We start from the raw sequence: 19,636 nt of genomic DNA, 5'->3' as shown, positions 1-19,636 counted from the left end.
TGGGCAATCTCAAAATGGTGCTAGGGGCAATGAAGTGATCACTTTTTGAAACTTTTTCTCTCATGTATTTTATGAAACTATATACTAACTTGATTCAAACAAAAACAATGTCAGTTACTGTCTCGTTACACAAGGCATGTTTAGGTCAAAGCTGGCAAGCAAACTCCATTTTCCCAGTACTGGTGGGAGATAACACTCAGACATTTGCTGGCTGGCTGGCTAGTAGTTTGGCTTATCTGTGGAATTGTGATTTTAAACATTAGCCTCTCTGGCACCCAACATATAGGAGCCATAAATACTTCCAGAGTATGCTGCTGCCTGGGGCCTTTCAGCATATTCCCAAGTATTGACAGGAGGGTATTAAAAACTGCATTAAAAACACAACCACCAAAGCTACTGAGGTAGATTTCACAGATGTGATTCCACGTCTGGAGCAAATAAATCTCTGTTCTGTGTTAACGGCTGCTTGGAACCCAGGGAGAAAACATTGGCAAGACATACAACTCTATTCCAAAAACACAAGGACAAGTGCTTGCAAGCTCTCTGGGTCTATTAAACACACCCATGTCTAACCCAGATCCACAAGATGAAATGTGGGCCTCAGAGAATATGGAGGAAGGGATGTTAACACCCACTGGGCACAGCGCATGCAGACTGACAGCTTTTTCCAGAGAGCAGATGGAAAATGGGGGAGGCGATCTGGCCAAAAGAAGATACTATATTACAGCTGTGGAAGATTTTCTCAGACAGTCTAGCAAGATGCAGCTGCATGATCTGCATCTTTGCATGCATTATTTTGGTCATTGTTTCGTCATCTAAACTAAGCCCATGAAATTCACCCTCCTCAGTTTCCTTCAGAGTTTCCTGGGTCTCAGTTTTTACTGTTTCATTGTTTTGAGAGTTCTCACTCTGAAAAATAAGAGTAGAATACACAATATGATCCATGGGAGAGTTACGCCATCCTATTTCTTTGGACAGGACTTTCTGACACTTAAAAAATATATGTGGTTATCTATGCTGGGTGAACAAAAACACTACACCCAACCATGGTACACTTCCCATATTCTGTATCAAAACCGTTAGAACTGATACACGGGCCAGACATCTGGCTGTATTTTAAAGGCTCAAAGGAACCTACCTATAATTTGGCTACAGTTGAAAAGTCCAATGAAGAAAGGAAATAATGCCAGATACAGGTTTTCTAAGGTTATTGATCACAGCAGAACCTTGTGTTGTTGAAAAGCATCCTGTAACAACTGTAACAATTATACTAATACAATTCACATTAGTACACAGATAATTCCCCTACTTCAGAGGTCAGAGCAAATGGTGACATTCTAAACAAATATGTTCTGTCCTTAGGAGCCCTGAGGAAGGTAAGCTATTTAGGAAACACTTCACTGCATGCACACATATATCCATAACTCCAAATTCTAACTGAAGTAAAGCTAAGCTGACCAATTTTAAAGTCTATGAAATACTGAGATAGGAAGATTTGGAGTATTTGAAATAGTAACAAAAGTTTAATGACCCAAATGCATTGAATAATGTGGCACATTTTGCAAGATTCATTATCAACCGCACTGTCATGGCTTATGTTTAAATTAGCCCACTCTTCTAAATATCATGCAAATTTGGGACTTCCGCTCTGGGACTTCAGCTCTAAAATGCCTAACCAGTAGTATTACAAGGGAGAAACAGTAAGTTTCTGTTGCTCTTGAACATCGTAACTCCAGTGACAGAAATAGAATGCCTGTGATTTCCAAATTCTCCATCATCTGCAAATTACAAACTGAAAGGGCTAATCCTCAGCTTTACCTGTGAGTTTTCGGGAGAGTTACAACGCACAGAGAGAAGAAAAAGTTAAACCCTCTGTAATGAGCAAGCTTCAGAAATAGCTGACCTGAGGTTTTTTCCCTGAGGCTGCTGGGCTTCCTTCTCTCTGTGCAGTGATAGGCATGGCCTTCCAGTTGACTAAGAAAAGCACAGGAGTTCAAAAACACTCCCTTGGGGTTTGGGGACAAGCCAAGAGGCACAGTGGCAGCCCGTATGTTTTCTCCTCCCTGCCCTTTTACCGTTAACCCAGCAATCTTCAACCAGCCTTCCCAACACGCCCCTCTCCACCCCCCTGCTTCTTACCTTGATGTGGGAGGCGTTAATGTAGCCTGTGTTATTTTCTTTGGTCGGTATGAGCTCTACGCGGTTCTCCTCGTAGGGGACAACCTCCCGGATACGGCTGCGCTCAGCATTTTCTGGCAGAGCTGCTGTGCTGAAAATGCCATTTGCCTTTTTCTTTGGAATCTGCTCATATTCTGTGAACACCGTTCCCTCTTCGAGCTTCTTCTTCAGGGTTCTGAACTGCAACAGAAATTGATCTCCAGCTCTCTGAATTATCTTCTCCAAACACTCCAACCAAACCACCAGATTTCTTAAAATATTTAAGCGTTAAATATTTAATATTTAAGTGTTAATAAGTAGTTTCAAGATGGACAACTAATGTTTGACTGTTTGGTCTCATTACTGACCATATTGCTAGTGTCTCTTGTCCAATAACCAACTTCCTTCTCACTCATACCTTAAACAGAACAAATCTGCCAGAGCAGGCAAGAGTTGAAATTCAAAATTAGTATTTTTGTTATTACCACCTCTGTTTAAAGTTCTAGTGCTAAGGAGATTGTTAATCTTAATTACTCAAACGTCCTTCCCTCCACTTACACGGCTGTTCTTAGCTAAATTTTAAGATGATACTGGTCCACAGTCCTCTAGTCGTGAGGATTAGACGCCCCATCTTTTATTTTTCCCACGGTCAAGCTACTAATAACCAAACATGGCATTAATTAGATTAAATGATCCCTCTAAAGACCCTTCTGGCTCTAAGAGCATGCTAATACTTCATATATGCTGGCAAAACCTAAAACCCTAATCTTATTGTAATGCACTCTATTACATTTACATGACCTGTTTCTTAACCTGACAGCAATTTCAGGCACTAAAAGAACATATTTCTTCACCTCTGAAACACTACCACGCAACTTCTGGTTACTTACCAAAACCAAATTTCCCACAAGGCATTACCCTAACAATTATAAATCAGCCATATGTTACAGCCAAACAAGGGGCCAGCTTATTAAAGAACTCTATAAATGCGTGGGTAAAAGAATCACTCCGTAATAAAGGGTATTTGTTCACAAAAACCACAGAAATTGAGAGCTACAGCAACTGCTTAACTTCTTCATTTTGCAAAAAAAAATAAAGACACAGGCCCAGAGAAATTGAATGACTTGACCAAGGCCACACAGCTAGGTAGGGGCTGGTGTCTTTAGGGGTCGTCATGGCACCAACCTGACAAAGAAACACGAGATGTTGAAAAGGATCAATTTAATACAGCACAGACCAGGTCTTGCTAAGCTTCAAACTGAAGAATGAATTCGTCAAACACGCCTTCGTGCTGGCATGTCTGGGCGAGGAGGGAGCATTGGAATCCTAAGACCACAGAGAATGAGTCACATGTTTGACAAGCCCAGCGCTTACCCTCTCGTCCATGGGAACTCGGGTGGCATCAACGCGACTTTCTTCCCGCCCCGAGCCCCGAGCAACCGAGAGTCCGTTCAAGGCTGCCAACATCAGTGGCCTCTTCTGTGCCTCCAGGCCTGCCATCTTCTGCTTCTCTAGATTCTTGCGGCAAGAAAAGGCATGTTCTCATTGTTTGTAATACCAGGAGAATGCTGGAATGTGTTTTAATCTCCCCAAATCTGTAACTCCCCAGCCAAGGAATGCAGACAATCACCATTAGCAGGGCAAATTCAAACACAGTCTTCCCATTATTCCCATTATTGTGCCGCAGGAAGCCGGTTCCTCCAGGCCTCCTGAGCTTTTATTTAAAATAGAGGAATGAACGAACAAACAAACAAACAAGAGCAAAGACTCCATACAAATACACCCTGCCACGGGGCTCACAAGAAAACAGTGTACACCAGACACTTTAGGAAGATAAGGGCTGAAGGAAGACAGGACAAGGAAAAGAGAAACAGAGATTCATGAATCATCAAACTTAATCACAATGATGGACCTTTTATACAGATTAAACAGTAAAAACCTTATAAAAACTGTTTGTTGCATTCTTAAGAGGTTGGATACATACATAAATAGACAAAAACCTTCCCAGGTTTCCATTCAGAGGGGCTAAGACTGAGGGTGTTAATCCTGTATTGACTCTCTCTGGTCCCCGGGGTATCATCCCCAAAATGAGAGCTGCTGTGGTTTAGCAAAGTCACTAATACCACAGCCTGGGGCCACCTGAGATGACCTACCCAGCAGCACGCTTCATGCTTCATCCAGAAGACCCACAGGAATGGACACCATGGCTCCCAGTGACAATGGTGGAGCACCACTGGATGTGACTAAGCCATGGGAGAATATGGATCTAGGGGCCGAGCAGAGCACTTAGGGGAAGGTTTGGTTGTTAACACCTGGCCCTTGTTTGTGGCTTTTCAGCTCCTCTCTATCCTCACCTGCACAGACACTCTGAAACTGGATCAGTCGGGGCTCCTGTTCTTTGGTCTATGGCTGTGCTTCCTCAAGCCCTCTAAACTGATTGAGGTACCCACAAACCTCCATTTACTCATTTCAGGCAAGACAATGGGAGCATTTTCCACCAAATCACTTTGTCTTAGAAGACAAAAGAACAGAGAGACTTCATAAAGCATAGAAACAGAATAGTTTTACAGAGTTTATGATTTTGATCCACACGAAAGTGAAAGTGAAACCAATTTGCAGGTTCCTTTGGTTGCCACAGATGAAGGAGTCATCTTATTCCTGTTTTCTTTTTTCAAACCTTTAGGTATTTCTTTTCTTAGTCTGTCATTTAGAAATTTACTCCCCAGAGAAGTATCTTGATGGAGGCACGGTGCAGATTATTCTAATTGTGGGTGTAGGGGATGGCATTACACCCCTATATGCACCCCCTCAATGCCACCTACAGTCAGAATGGAGCCTTGGGAACTATAGCCAATATCCTGGGATAAACCATACTGGAAAAGAATATGAAAAAGAATATATAGGTATATAAATATATCCGAGTCACTCTGCTGTAGAGCAGAAATTAAGCACAACATTGTAAATCAACTATACTTCAATAAAGTTAAAAAAAAAAAAAAAAAAAAGAATGGAGCCCTGGCCTTTATGAGTGATTCTGTCAATTAGATGCTTGGTCCAGTGACAGGGCGGACCCATCAGACAAACAAAAGGAGCATTCAGAGGAAGATTAACTGTGAGAAAGTGAGAAAGGTCCCAAAGGTATAATATTCTTAAGAATGGCCCTGGTTTCTCAACCCCAGACAGATTTTGAAATTTTTGGATTTAAATGTGGTGGTGGTCTGTGTGTGGGGGTGGGGGGGGTGGGCGGGGGTGTTAGTTTACTTGCTTATTAGTTTGTTTTTGTGAGGGAGAATTTTGCCCCCATTATCTCTTTTAGTTGAAAATGTTTTACTCCTCTGCGAAGTTTTGTGTTTTTGTTTTTTTTTTTTGTGGTACGCGGGCCTCTCCCTGTTGTGGCCTCTCCCGTTGCGGAGCACAGGCTCCGGACGCGCAGGCTCAGCGGCCATGGCTCACGGGCCCAGCCGCTCCGCGGCATGTGGAATCCTCCCGGACCGGGGCACGAACCCGTGTCCCCTGCATCGGCAGGCGGACTCTCAACCACTGCGCCACAAGGGAAGCCCCTCTGCGAAGTTTTAAGAGAGCAAATGTGTTTTTGTAAATGGTCCTGAGGTCCCCCTGACAGTCCTGCCTCCTTCCCACCTGCACCATAAGGTAACCCCAACTGGGCCCAAAGCCCAAAGAATTTGTCTTTCTTGGGAAAGGATTACTACTTACCTAATGAAAACTGAAACCCCAGTGATAACCTATTTCTCTTAGCTCCTCCTCACTTATCCTATCAGCTTATCACCAGAGATCAAAAATAATTAATTCAAAGATCTGATTTGGCCTTTTCTCTTCCCAGTACCTGATTTGGGGTTAGGTGACTACAGACAGTGAAATGTCTTCCAGGCAGTTGTAGAAGCCAGGAGGAGCTATCAAGACAACAGGCCTGAACTATCCATCAAATGGACAAGCAGCTCCAGAACTGCCTGAGAGTTGCCTGCAGGGCAAATTCTCACCATAGCTGTCTCCCTCCAGTTCCTATTTGGTTACATTTTCTCATTTTCTTATCCTAGGGAGGCCCTGACAGCCTTCTCTTCTTAGCCATGCCTAACAAGCCAGGCAAAGGCTACCCATGGTTCGGGGGGGTGGACAGACAGCCATCTGACATGTGGGGAGGTCACTGGGGTTTCTTCACAAAGACAATAGAGACCCATCCCAAGTATCAGCGCCAGCGGTGGTCACCACCTTGCCTGGCTCACTGAAGACCCTCCAAGTCCTACTCTTCGGTTGGGACACCAGCCAAGGGCGGCAGCCCTTGAGCTCACAAGTGTGTAGGATTTGGGAAAAAATCAGAGAAGGGACTTCCCTGGCGGTCCAGTGGTTAAGACTCCGTGCTTGCAATGCATGGGACCAGGATCTTAGCTGCTGGTCGAGGAACTAAGAACCCACATGCTACGAGGCATAGCCAAGAAATAAACATTTTTTAAAATTAAAAAAAAAGAAGAAGGTACACATTTAAAAAAAAAAATCAGGGAAAATGACATAGGGCTGGGGTAATGATGTTCCTGAACTAGTTAAGGGGTAAAATTGGCTATTCGCTCTTACCCAATGGATGGGATGGGAGGACACGTGGAAACAGTGGAAAAGGCCCTTGCTCCTTTGTGATAATGCCTGAAGCACTATGTAGGGAACCAGTGCCATGAATTTGGCTACAGGCTTTTGTTTAATACAGGTAACAAGAGAAGAGAATGAATACGACCTAAGTGAGGCTAGGGGACCATGTAGGCAACAGCTGAATGCTTAGACTGATGGGTTCTTGATACCGAGTTGTGTTAAAGGGGTGTGAGGCCAAGAAGTGCTGAAAATCCCTTTCTACCAGTGATTACTTTTCCCAAACTCAGAAAGCTCTCCCCCCAGGCACCCAGCCCCACATCTCATTCCATCCCTCAGAAAGCTCTCCCCCAAGGCACCCAGCCCCGCATCTCATTCCAGCATCTCATTCCATCCCCAGGAAAAAGCTCCTCCGCAAGGCACCTAGCCCCGCATCTCAGTCCAACGGTCTTATTTCCCACAGGCACAGCACAACTTTCACAATTTCCCTCTAGGTGGAAAAAGTTACGCCTGCACCAAATTCTTAGCAATACTCCAGGGATGGCCAAAACCGTGAGGCTAAGAATGTTCTTAAGGTTTGTCTAAAGAGGGAACGTTGCTATGGACTAGACTCCTAAACCGAGGGACTTGGCTTCCTTAAAACTCTGGCTCTTTACTCTTCTTTACAGGTTGATTCCCTCTGGAGAATTGGGAGACTTATAAATGAAGAAAGTCTAATGAACTCCATCAAAGCCCATTTTAAGTTACAACTGCTCTGGAGTTCCTAAAATAAGCCCTGGCTACCTTATAGTTCAGCTGTGGTACATGCAGAGGAGAAGTCAGTCTAGGTTTGAATGGTTATATTGAGAGGATTTTTTAATTTTTTAAGAGAGTGAATACTTCCAGGACAAGTGTGGTGTGTGTCTAAATATGCATGTGTGAATTCTTGATAGAATAAGAATGGTTAACGGAAGCTCAACGGTAAACTTCTGGGTTTATTGTAATTTTCTTGGATTTGTGTTAAACATCTCTCGAAAGAAGATTTGAAAATAAAGCTGGATACATCATGCACAATATTGATGAACGATCCTGACATCTAGATCTACACAGAAAGCTGTGCTCTGAAAGGATGTTGCTCTTTTAATATCTAATTGCGGGGTGGGGGGGGGCGGAATGCTTTCCCGTGGAAAAACCAAAGTACCAGGAGCTCATGCAATGGGAAGTCTGACCCTGAATAAACAGCAAATGCTGGCCCAGACACCAATCTCAACCCCACCAACCTGTAAGATCCTGACTCTCTCACAGCACTTTGCACCAAGCACACCTATGAGAAGCCATGAATGAGAATGGAAGGTTTATGTGAAAACAAAGTTTTGTGAAATGAAACACTACCTGTTTATATGCCAAGTGATTTTTAAATCCCTACGACATTCCCTGAATAAGCCTTGCGCTTTCTTCAGTGCCCAGAGGATGTATGTCTAAATCATGGAAAAGGAGCCGAGGGGGCTGTGGGCGAGGGTGGAAATCAGCCCATTTAACTGTCCCTCGAAAGATGCCCTGGGAGAGGAAGCCACTTACCCGGATCATCATCTCTCTTTCTATAATGCTGTCCTCCAGGGAGAACATTTCAGACACAGGTCTCTCCTTCACAGGCTCTTTCTTGACCCGCTCCTTCACACTTGTCAGGTCGGGCTCTGAGATGGATGGACCAAGAGAGGACCCGTTGATGGCCATCTGGTCAGCCCGGGAGATACTGATGGCCTTGGCTGGCCCCTGCCTCAGGACCCTGGCCCTGGCAATGGCGGGAGGAAGGCACACCTGGTCTTGGCCCAGCGCCCCGTTGCTCACGCTTTTCCTGGGTCCGGGGTACTCGGGTGGGGGCTTGTTTGGAATCCGGGCCAAGGCGGCTTGCAGCTGGGCGCTGTACTCCATCTTTTCGCGGAGCGCGGGGATCTGGGGCACCGGTTCCGGAGCCTCCTCCTCTTCCTCCTCGCTCTCACTGCTGTGGATCAGCATCGTGGCATCTGAGAAAGTCTTCCTGTGGTGATACTCGGGAAGCTGGGGGACCTCGTGGCTCCCCGGCACCTCCTCGGGCGGCCCCGGCTCTCGCAGAGTGTTGCGGCGGGCCATGGGGATGTTGAGCGACTTCAAGGTCATGGCTTCCATGCCCCGCACCATGCTGCTCATCACCTCGAGGCTGTGGCGCTTGTGCACCGTGCCGTGGTGCTTGGTGGCCGTGAGGGGCTCGCTCACCTCCTGGAGAGACTGGTGCACCACGGGGGAGCTGTCCTCCTGGAAGGTCTTCACGGACAGCTGCACTTTGCGAGTCACCAAGTCGGGGCTACTGCCGCTGGCGTACTTGTGGCGGTGGCTGGCGAGGTCCGGGGTGCTGGTGGCGGGGCGGGGCCGTGGGTAGGGGGGTGGTGGCCGGAAGAGATAGTTTTTGAGCATGTGGGCCGTGTTGTAGTTATAGGTGCCCTGGAGCTGCATGTTGGCCAGCTCCGGGGTGCTCACCGTGTGTGAGATGGCGCTTGCCCCGGGCTTGCTTGGCACCGTGGTATTCTTTGGGTTGATCTGGTCCGACGGACTGACCAGTTTGTTACCGTAGCCCCCCTGGGGCCCATAAGGGACAGTGTAGGGGTGCCTCTCCCGCATCTCAGGCTGGCTGTACACCAGATCCTCTGGCTGGTTGTAGGCGTGGGTGTTGATGATGTTGAGGTTTCGCAGGGACTGGCTCTGGCTGTCCGTGTGCACGACCCCCCTCTTCATCTGCCGCATGACTGTCTCATAATCGGGGGTCGGCCGGTAGGACGGCACGATGATGGCGCTGTGCCGGTGGCTCGGGATGTAGTCAGCCCGCATGATGTCACTCCCAGGGATGCTGAGGTTGGAGGACACGGGAGAAGCCTGGATGAAGCTTTGGGAGCAACTGAGGGAGTTGACGCTGTGAATGCTACACACACTGCCATTGGTGACGGTGCCATTTATATAACTTAAGTCGAGGCTGTTGTGCGAGTTGCAATACAAGGCTTCTTCATTCCCATGGAAGATGCTGTCTGCAAGGAGTCACACAGAGGCACATGAACGTCCACACCATGCTGCTTCAATCAAGTTCATCCTCACACAGAAGTCATAAAAAGGGAAATCCCATGGTCTCCACCCACATATTCCATGGAAAAACTGGTAATTTCTTGGGCAAGATGCCAACATATGGAAGGAACATTTTAAAGCACACTAAAAAGAAACTGTGAATCTAAACAAAGAAAGCTATGCACATACGGAACCATTATCACCTGGGTTAAGTTCTCCATCTGCCCATGAGCTTTTAAATCAGGCACCAACAATGGCCCTCACATTGGGAGACCTGTCCTCTTGTCCAAGGCTCAGCGACAGAACTGGATGTTTGGGCCAGGAAGTCAAGAACTTTAATAGGGCAATAGATTTTAAGTTATTGAGTACTGGGAGCTGATCTTCCTGACGGCAATGGGAAAACTCCCCGCATCTGAGGGACTGCCGAGCATCCGTCAAGGCACAAGGCAAATAACACAGTCAGGATGTCAGCATGCGTGGCTGCTTCATTCTGATCAGCAACCAACGGAGGGCAAAATAAGAATCAGGAGGTTTTTTTTAGCCACTGTCTAAAACCCTCCTCTAGAGTTGGTTTCATCACTGAGGTCAGTTTCACATTAAAATTAATAATACTTTAAAGAGGTACCTAAAGAGATAAAAAGCAGCTTTCTAAAGTAAGGCCCATTCTGGGTGTCCAGTGTTCCTTTAACACACACATACACAGACACCCCAAGGCAGGCAACCTCTTCCCAACACACTTTTCTGTGGGCAAAGTATATTCATTTTTTACACTACAGATTTAAGCATCAGCAGAGTAGAAGAAAGCAAAGGCAGAAAAGATTAAAAAACAGAAAAGGTGACTGAAAACACTTGGCTGCCTAAAGAGGAGGGGTGGGAACACAGACCAGATGAGATGATATAGGCAAGAAAAACTAGGAGAACGTGTTGCATTTATCCACCTTCATGGGGTTGGGTGCCCTCCCAGAGAAGCAGGGTAACTTTGCTAGTCTGCTTATAAAAAGCTGTGTTTTATTAAATCACATCATCTTGATTATCTTACATCTCCATGCTCTCACATTTAGACGGTGCAGAGAGATTCAAAACAGCTAGCATATGATAACCCAGAAACAAATTATCCATTTACCGTACTGTCAGCATCCAATGTTTAATCCCAGTCCTTTTTTGAGATACAGTTAGTGTAACGATTACAGAGCCTGGCTCAAGAGTCAAGATACCAATTTTCGTACCCAAGCTCCCCTGTACCCTTTCTGTACGCCAGTTTCTGTATCTGTCAAATGGAAATAATAACAGTACGTATCTCCTAGGTTTATTTTGAGGATTAAATGAGACAATACAGTGCAAGTGCTCAGAACAAGTGCATAAGGAGAGGAATTGCTCTATAAATGTTCCTTCTCAGAATAATTCTTATTGGAACGGGTTTTTTTACACACTTTGCATGGGAGTGTTTAGGGAGAAAAAGAGGAATAGAACAGTTTAACAAGTGCACTGAGAAAGGGGCCAGTGGGAGAGATCGGAAAGGAGAGTTAAAATGAGGGGCTGAGATTCGGTGTGTATTTCTTTCAGTTCTTCCGGATGCCTGTGTTCTCTGTCGCCTTGAAAACCGGCTTGACCGTTACAAGCTCTCTGACACTGACAAGGAGGGTGAAGAGTACTCTGTGGGGCTTGGCTGTCACTCTCCTCTCTATCCCACTTACAAGAAGGAGGAGGAGAAAGGAACTTGCTCACTGCCTTTCCCCAAGTCCCTCTGGAGTCAATTCTGGGGAAATTTTCCTCTCGGGGGTAAATGATATTCTATGCCTTTCACAAATCCAAGCTGTTGCCTGCTGCCATTCAGACAATGACAAAGTTAAAATGAAAGTATCACGGTCACCCACCCCCCCCCAAAAAAAAGTCTCAGTACCGATCACCAGTTCTCAACTTTGCACCTTAAGAAGGGACAGTGGCAAGACAGTTACCTTGAGAAGTGTGTGTTTCCGAGTAGTGTTCGCCACACTGGACATGCATGGGAGGCAAGATGTACGGTTGTTGCCGGGGCTGAAACAGAGAACACCGCACAGGTGGGAGGCCTGGGCACAAATGGCCGTCACACTCACGAGCACACGATGGTCCCCATCGCTCACCCCCCCTGCAGGGAGGCACGCTGCAGATGCTCTGCCCTCCACACTCAACCCCACCCTTCCCTAAGCATCTGCACCCCCATCTCATCACCAAGCTTAGGACTGGAGAAACAAGAAGCGGGGAATCGGGAGGCTGGTTCAAGGTGAGAAAGAGGCTGTAATCAACATGAAGGCACCTATTTATAACGTATTTTCTAATACACCTGCAAGGCCCCCAATGCCTTTTTTAAAGGAATAACTCAGAAGATGTATTTTATTATGTTCCACCTAAAACATAATGAGAGTAAGGGGGAAGCCTGTTTCCTTCTGTTCAAAATTGGGTCCCTCCTGAAGCCACAAGTTCGTACCCATCAGCATAGTTGTACCTATGACCCTAGTTCACAGTGCCACATCAGCCTCAAATAGGGACAGGGGGGTGTTAAGATGGGCCCACGTGCAAATTTATATAAAATCTGAAATGTGATCCCTAACAATGAGCGTGCAGTTCCCAGGACCACTTATTGGCCCTCCCATTGCAGGGGATCCAGTTCAACCATCTAGCCCTTCAGTGAGGACTCTTTGCCATAAGACTCTTAAAGATGGACATTTAGACTCAACCTGAATAACTCCGTGCTTCAGAGGAGGGTAAAACTTTTAGAGAAAACACCAAAATGCTTAGAGAGCTTCACTAACTGGGGAGCCGTGAAAGGAAATATGATTAATGGCTAATACGGTCTAGAGCAACTCATTGAACCTCAGTAGGTCTCAGCTTCCTGTCACTCAAATCAGTCTCCTCCCTCCAACATTATCCATTTTATTCACGTATTAGGGTTCCAGGTAAAAATGTGTTTGAAGGAAGAGTTTTGATACTAAAAAATAAACTTTAAGCTTGTAACCCACCAAACAGGATGATCTCTTATATTTCTATTGGATCATTTTAAAATTAATCTTATAGATATTAGTTTAAATGTTACTGCTTTGGGACAGAAGCTGAGATCAAGTCAAAAAAAAAAAAAAAAAAACCCACAAAGCCAGCAGGGGTCACACTTTCTCAGTATTCCTCAACAGAAGAAGAATACTACGCAGAGTCCGAGGCTGGGCAAATAACTCATCTACTATTTCCTTTGCTACAAATAATGTTTAAGCATCAGAGGGGCAAATAAAGAAGGTAAAGAAGACAAGAAATCCAAAAATTAAAGAGAATCAGGGTAGAAGAAATAAAGAATTGAAATTAATCTAAGAAAGTAGTTCAGAGTATCAGCTCTTCTAAATATTTCCAAATCTCTCTTGGCTGGTTTTTGAGTAGCAATTTAAAAATATTTTTCCTCTTTTTGATAATACCTAATTCAACTCAATTTTTCCATGACTGGACAGCCAGTTTTTAGGTTTAAAAAAACAAAACAGAACAAAACAAAACAGTAGGGAGGGATTCATACAAGGGAACAGAAATATACAGCAAGGCAAAGTTGGCTCACCTCTGCCTTCTCTTGCTCTTATTTAAAAAAAGAAAAAGAAAAATCCTATAAGTAGGTGACTGTTTATGAACTGGCATAAGTCTGTAAGCAATACAAGTGAGAAATAGCAATAGCTAATCCTCCAAACACCATTTCAGGATTATTTATTCTGTCTCTTTATATATTCCAATACATTATTCTGTTTCTTTCCAGATCTGCTAACACAAAAACAAATTAGATGCCACAGTATAGGAGCCAGAAGGGCAAGAGAAAATCAACAATCAGGAGCCCTTGTTATCAGCCAGGGAGCCCAAAGGAGACAATGTTCTCTGGTTTTACTCTCACTCATCCCAAGGAACTCTTGCTGAAATGGTTTAATCCTAAGGGGCAGAGGAAAGGGAGAAGCCAGGAATCTGGCTTCCTGTAGATTATCTTCATCCAAACAAAACAAGAAAGCCTCTGTATCTTCTCTAGATGATTAGGATGAGATCAAATCACAAGATAGCCCTAAAACACTTTGCTTCCCCTGGTGTTTCATGGACACAAGTGAACATTTATCTCACTAGTAAAGACATGTGGACTCTAAGGAAGGGAAAAGGAAAATAATATCAACAAAGGACAAGAAGAAGGAAACCAGTGCCATGAACAAATCTATTGGTACTTCAGGGGAGAAGCCCAAAGCGTCCCTCTACATCTCCAAGGCAAAGACCTCTTGTGAGATGTTGCGCATTAACACAGAGATTAATAATATTCACGTGGGTTTGCAGGAATTATCAATATTATGTGATATGATGACCAAACTCTAGAATTCTAAGAGTTCATGTCAATGCATTTTCCAGAAGAAAAAAAAAAATCCTAAAACAGTTCCTTTTAAAAGACAAGTGAAAGATGTGCTATAGGATATATATTGTGTATAAAGAAAAATTCAATTTTATTCTCCCGTCAACTCAAAGGAACTGTTCAACCTACAACATTTAAAGGTCACATGTTTATTCTGATTTTGTGTAAAATAAATCATAATCTAAAACAAAAGAATTATGACGTAAAACAAGTAGACATTTTAAAGGAAACTAACTCTCCCACGTCTTGCTATGATATCATCCTTAAGTAATTCTCAAAACAAAACACAGCCTAAGACAGAACACATGCATTGAAATGAGTTGTGTTTCCTTATTCACACGATTAGTAGAGCAGTTTTTACAAAAAGGCTAATGGTAGGTAGAAAAGTGGATCAACTCAAATTCTGTTGGCCTTAAAATTAGAAAATTAATTAATTTTCTTCCCCACTGAATACTCTACCTAAGACCATCAACTAGACTCCTTCAATTTTTGCTCATTTAAAGTAGACATTTTCTGACTAGTTTATTAAAATCTGTCTATGGCAGTGAATATAAAAGAATTTGTGGAGATTACAACTGAAGACACGTCTATATGCAAAAATCAGAAATAGTGGATAAAGATAGATAGATAAAGCAAGTGGAAAAAAACACACAGTAGGTTGCGTGCTCAAGGAACATGGTCTCATCGGCCGGGACTAAAATTCATGGGGGTGAACCCTGAGTCACACTTAGAAAAGTGACGGACATGGGCGGGCACAAGAGGGACAAAATGGGTGTGTATCACGCCTGCATAGCAGACTGATGCCCTTCTGTGTTCTCACCATATCTCGCCTGGTCATGAGGTCATGACCTAGTCATGATGCCCTAGTCATCCCTCTCCTCAAGTTAACAATAAAAGGACACTCACACCCCGACAGTGAGAGGACTTGATAACTGAAGATTTCATACATACCAGGGAGGACCGGCTCCAGGTGGGCTGGCGTCTGATAGGGGGTGGAGAATTTGATTGTCTACATGAAAAGTTGAAAAACATGAGGATGGTTATTATTATTTACCATGTACAGAAGACCAGATAGACAAGAGAGGGAGAAGAGGGGAAAGGAGAAAAGATGAGTTAAGAATTACAGCAAAACATAAACATTTTCTATTTCTGGGTGCTGAAGCTAAGAACAATTACGATTTCTTCTTTGTTCTTTTTTTATTTTCAAAATGTTTGGAACATGATACTTTTATAAGATGTTTTACAAAGTAATATTAGAAGAACGAGGCTTATTTCTAAAGACAAATTATAAGGGAAATAAAAGTCAACAGCAGTCTTTTAGAGGTTAGAGCGTGCGGACCTCTGGAGAAGGATGCTGTTCAGATGACGCTGATTTCATAAAACTCCAGAGGGCTATCCCAAGCCTTCATGTAGCCCATGCTGAGGCTCTGAAACTATCAATATATACAGAATTTACGTCTATGCGGGGTAGGGGGTATGCTTTTTAGAGAGTCCCAGTTTTTATCAGATAAGAGGTTAGGAACCTCCCATACATGATTATGAAGAAGAAAGGAATGATTATTACAGAAGTAGAAGGGAAAACAGAATTTCCTTAATTTTCAGTCTAATATGTGATGCTCACTCATAAATGTGATGCTCACTCATGTAAGAAGAAAAAGGCCACAAAAGAAATACAGATACTCAGAACATTTTATGTTGAAGCCACTTGCTAAGAAATGATCAAACCAGAAGACTACAGTGAAGACTACACTTCTCAAAATAGTTTTGTTTTTAAATTCACCCTACAGAAGTCAACTATAGAATTCTTGTTAATGTCAAAGACACCCCAACAAATCAAAGGCAACAGCAGAGAACCGCAAAGATGTGACCTACAGGGAATCTGTTCAAAAGAATGGTGTGTGTGTCTATGCGTGCATGCGTGTGTATGCACGTGTGTACCCGTAACCGATACGGTGGCTTAAATTGCTGCTCTCTAATTAGTGCTCTTGTGATTTACATTTGCAAACTTTGCTGGCAGACCTAATACTATATAGTCATCTCTTGGTATCCAAGGAGGATTGGTTCCAGAACCCACCTCGGATACCAAAATCCATGTATGCTCAAGTGCTTTATATCATCTGGCATAGCATTTGCATATAACCCATGCACAACCTCCCACATACTTCAAATCATCTCTAGATTACTTACAATACCTAATACAACATAAAGAGCTGCTGGTTCATAGTGAATTCAAGTTTTGCTTTTTGGAACTTTCTGGAACATTTTTTAATATATTTTGATCCACGGTTGGCTGAATTCGCAGATATGAAACCCACAGATACAGAGGGCCGACTGTTCTATCAGATATACTTTCAGACTCTGACAGTGACCAATGGCAAAGACTGGTTTGAAAGAGCCTCCAACACGTAGAGAAAAAAGTCTGCCAGGACCTGATGCTCCAGTTCTAAAGCAGCACCTTCTTCGGCAGGAACTGCTCTAGGACAGTATTTTCACACTCTTGCATGTGTCCACTGGGGAAGTGGGAAAGCAGTTCTTCTCCTGCATTTACATCCCGAAGTTCTTTGAAACAAAATTAAGCACCTTGGGCGCCCCAACTGCTGATGTACTCTGCTGAGGAACGTCTTTTGAAGGCAACCAAAGGAAAGGCTATGATAGTGTGAGCCCGGCACGCTATATCCAAGGTCAGGTCACAGTTAAGTTCCCTCATCAGACTCCCTTTATCATCTTTATTTCCAAATTAAATTGAAAAACACACACATGGATTTGTGACATCTATTAGCGTCTTCCAAGTCTTCCTCTAATTACGCTGGCCTCTCATTTACAGGCGGGTGACATGACCCAGAAGCACACGCAGGGTTAGCCAACTGTGTGAGCAACATAGGGCTGAGGATGACAGCAGCTTCTTCTCTTTCAAGTTGGCTCGTCACTCTGCTACCTGCTTCTGAACACACTCCACATCTGACACGAAGGGGCGCCCCGGCAAATTGGGAACCGCTCGGTTCCTCCAAACTCATGGCAGAGGTTGGAAAGGCACTGATGTCGGCCAATCCGTTCAGGAAGTCAAGCATTCACAGTCAATTTGCAAATCATTTTCTCCCTAGGCATATAGACTACACAAGACAGTCTTCATCATTAAAGCTCTTTCCCTCCCGCCCGGCTTTAACTTGCCCCTTTAGCTTCTACAAGGAATGAGGAAAAAGAGTCAGTATAAAAAGCGACCTACATCATCCCTAAAGCACAAGAATTTAAGCTGATCCAGGGAGAGGGTGGACAAAAATGTTTACTTACTCAGTGCAGATTTTGTTTTGTTTGTAAAACTTGTGCCGTGTAGCCAACAATCGAGATATATACTTGGCATTTTCGATATCATCCTTGGAGAAGAAGAAACAGGGGAAAAATAAACACTTGTTTGATTGTATTGGGCTGGCCAAAAAGTTCGTTCGGGATTTTGCCATACAAACCCGAAGGAACTTTCTGGCCAATCCAAATATATGCATTTCACTAGGATTCCTCTGAGCAGGGACACGTCCCTTCCTCCCTCCATGTCAAGCACAAAATAACCCCCTGAGCCAGAAACCAGTGTGCTGAAATTCAGCGGCGGTCATGTCTATGAAGACCACCCAAGGATGGCAGACAATACTGTCTGCTAAAGAATCCTTTATGCTCAACGCGCTGGGGTTACGCTGATGATCTGGTGTGTCTGTACATAATGCTAAACCAAGTGCTTTAAAAATCAGTAAATGAATCAAGGCAGAGCGTAGCACGAACGCCAAGCATCATCAAACGGGAGGCAGGGAGGTGCAGGGAGCGCCTTGGCTCTCAAATAGGCACTCAACAGAAAGGCAGTCACCCAGCTTGCTTCAGATCAGGCTTGGACTGTGATGGCAAAGAAAATCCAAACCAGCCAGTAAAAGAAAATACCATGCAACATCATCAGGGGTGACTGGTCAAGGGCATGCCAGACAATGTGATCCACCACAAATAAGGCTGGTGGAGGAACCCAAACCCTAGAGTCAAAACTCAGCTCGAAACCCCAGCATTGTGAGCATGAAGTCCCCACCACCCTCCAGAAATGAGTGATGACAGCACTGGGCAAGTATTGGAAAGTTATGGGTTCAACAGAATATTTATTCTCTCGTGACATGGAGAGCGAGGAAAAGATACTACAAGTTGAGAAGACAAACAGCAAGCTGCCTGTGGGACCCTGCCTTCCTCTGTCCGTTTTGCTTACCGTGTGAAAGAGGGCAGTCTCCTCTTTGCTGATGAGCTCCACCAGGATAGTTGACTTGTTGTGAGTGATATTTCCCATGTCATTCCACCTGCACAGAAGAAAGCTAACGGCGTTTGCCCAAAGACGTTTTAGGCATTTATGACAGCACAGGAGGGTCATCTGTTATTACTGAGTCTCATTTTACAAATTATGATTTAACCATATTTTTAAAAGCTAAACGTCCCTCCTCTCAAAGCAGAAAAGGAAATAAAATGCAACACGCATCTATTTAAATAGCTAAAAATCCTATGTAAACGACGTCTAGATATTGCTGTTAATCAAGTACACTTTCCTTTACGACCTAGGAGGAAAATATGCCAGAGACTTCCACTGCCTTGGTTTTCACACTTCCAAATGGACAGAGCATTTCCCGTGATCCCCGTTTTCAGCGCTGGAGGGGGATGTCATTTAAAAGTCATGTGTGGAATTCCCTGGCGGTCCAGTGGTTGGGACTCGGCGCTTTCACTGCCGAGGGCCTGGGTTCGATCCCTGGTTGGGGAACTAAGATGCCACAAGCTATGCAGTGCGGCAAAAAAAAAAAAAAAAAAATCACGTGTCTCCAGGAATCTAGGCTGAAGAACGCACAGAGGTTCTGTGTTGCGATGTACACTACAGATTTGATTATGCCACTTGGAAAAAATGCCTAGGGAGTGTTTAATGTGCCTACATTTTTGTGATCTAAACACACACACACACACATTTCCTTCCCTTTCCTCATGGAGATCTTATCTAAAATGAGATACACAGAAAGAACCACCAGACAAGGGAAGGTAAGCTCCTGCTTCCCATTCTACTTGGAGCCAGTTTCTAAGCATCTCTTACACGACCTACCCTTCACTCTGTTCCCCGACCCATAATTCCCTGCCCACCGCCTTCTCCCACCATCCTGCTTTTGCTCATTACACTTCTACCTCTGCCTGGCATGATTCCTTTAAGACTCAGAAGAAGTCACCTTCTCCAGGAAGGCTTTCCTCATCTCCAAGCACCCACATGCCAGGAAAGAGCCTAGTGTAGTACTCTATCAGTCACCACATTGTATCACAATTGTTCATGTCTGTGACCAGATCCCTAACTAAACCAAACTAGATCATAGGCCCTCATGCCCCGGGCAGAGATTCTGCTTTCTTCCTCTCTGTGTTCCTAGCACCAAGAACACC

The 19,636-nt window shown here is 44.3% G+C and overlaps 1 protein-coding gene across 9 annotated transcripts in view; it reads right to left on the bottom strand.

Annotated features, from left to right (window-relative positions):
- Nucleotides 1–19,636, bottom strand: part of PTPN14 (protein tyrosine phosphatase non-receptor type 14) — a 175,113-nt gene that overhangs the window by 19,453 nt on the left and 136,024 nt on the right. For 6 of the 9 annotated variants that reach the window (XM_007101547.4, XM_055084074.1, XM_028488455.2 and 3 more), the window contains 7 exons: nt 18,441–18,543; nt 17,498–17,580; nt 15,161–15,218; nt 11,775–11,853; nt 8,308–9,785; nt 3,532–3,675; nt 2,140–2,358 (listed from right to left, as the gene is read on the bottom strand). In XM_007101547.4, coding sequence (XP_007101609.1) covers nt 2,140–2,358; nt 3,532–3,675; nt 8,308–9,785; nt 11,775–11,853; nt 15,161–15,218; nt 17,498–17,580; nt 18,441–18,543 — 2,164 coding nt within the window. Of the gene's footprint in view, nt 1–1,138; nt 1,248–2,139; nt 2,359–3,531; nt 3,676–8,307; nt 9,786–11,774; nt 11,854–15,160; nt 15,219–17,497; nt 17,581–18,440; nt 18,544–19,636 lie in introns of all 9 variants that reach the window. The other 3 variants (XM_007101548.4, XM_028488453.2, XR_003679392.2) reach the window with 2 other exon arrangements.

This window comes from Physeter macrocephalus, chromosome 4 (genome assembly GCF_002837175.3).
Source record: "Physeter macrocephalus isolate SW-GA chromosome 4, ASM283717v5, whole genome shotgun sequence".
Lineage (NCBI taxonomy): Eukaryota > Metazoa > Chordata > Mammalia > Artiodactyla > Physeteridae > Physeter > Physeter macrocephalus.
The sequence above is the reverse complement of the archived record's forward strand: the minus strand, read 5'-3'. Positions and strand labels throughout refer to the sequence as shown.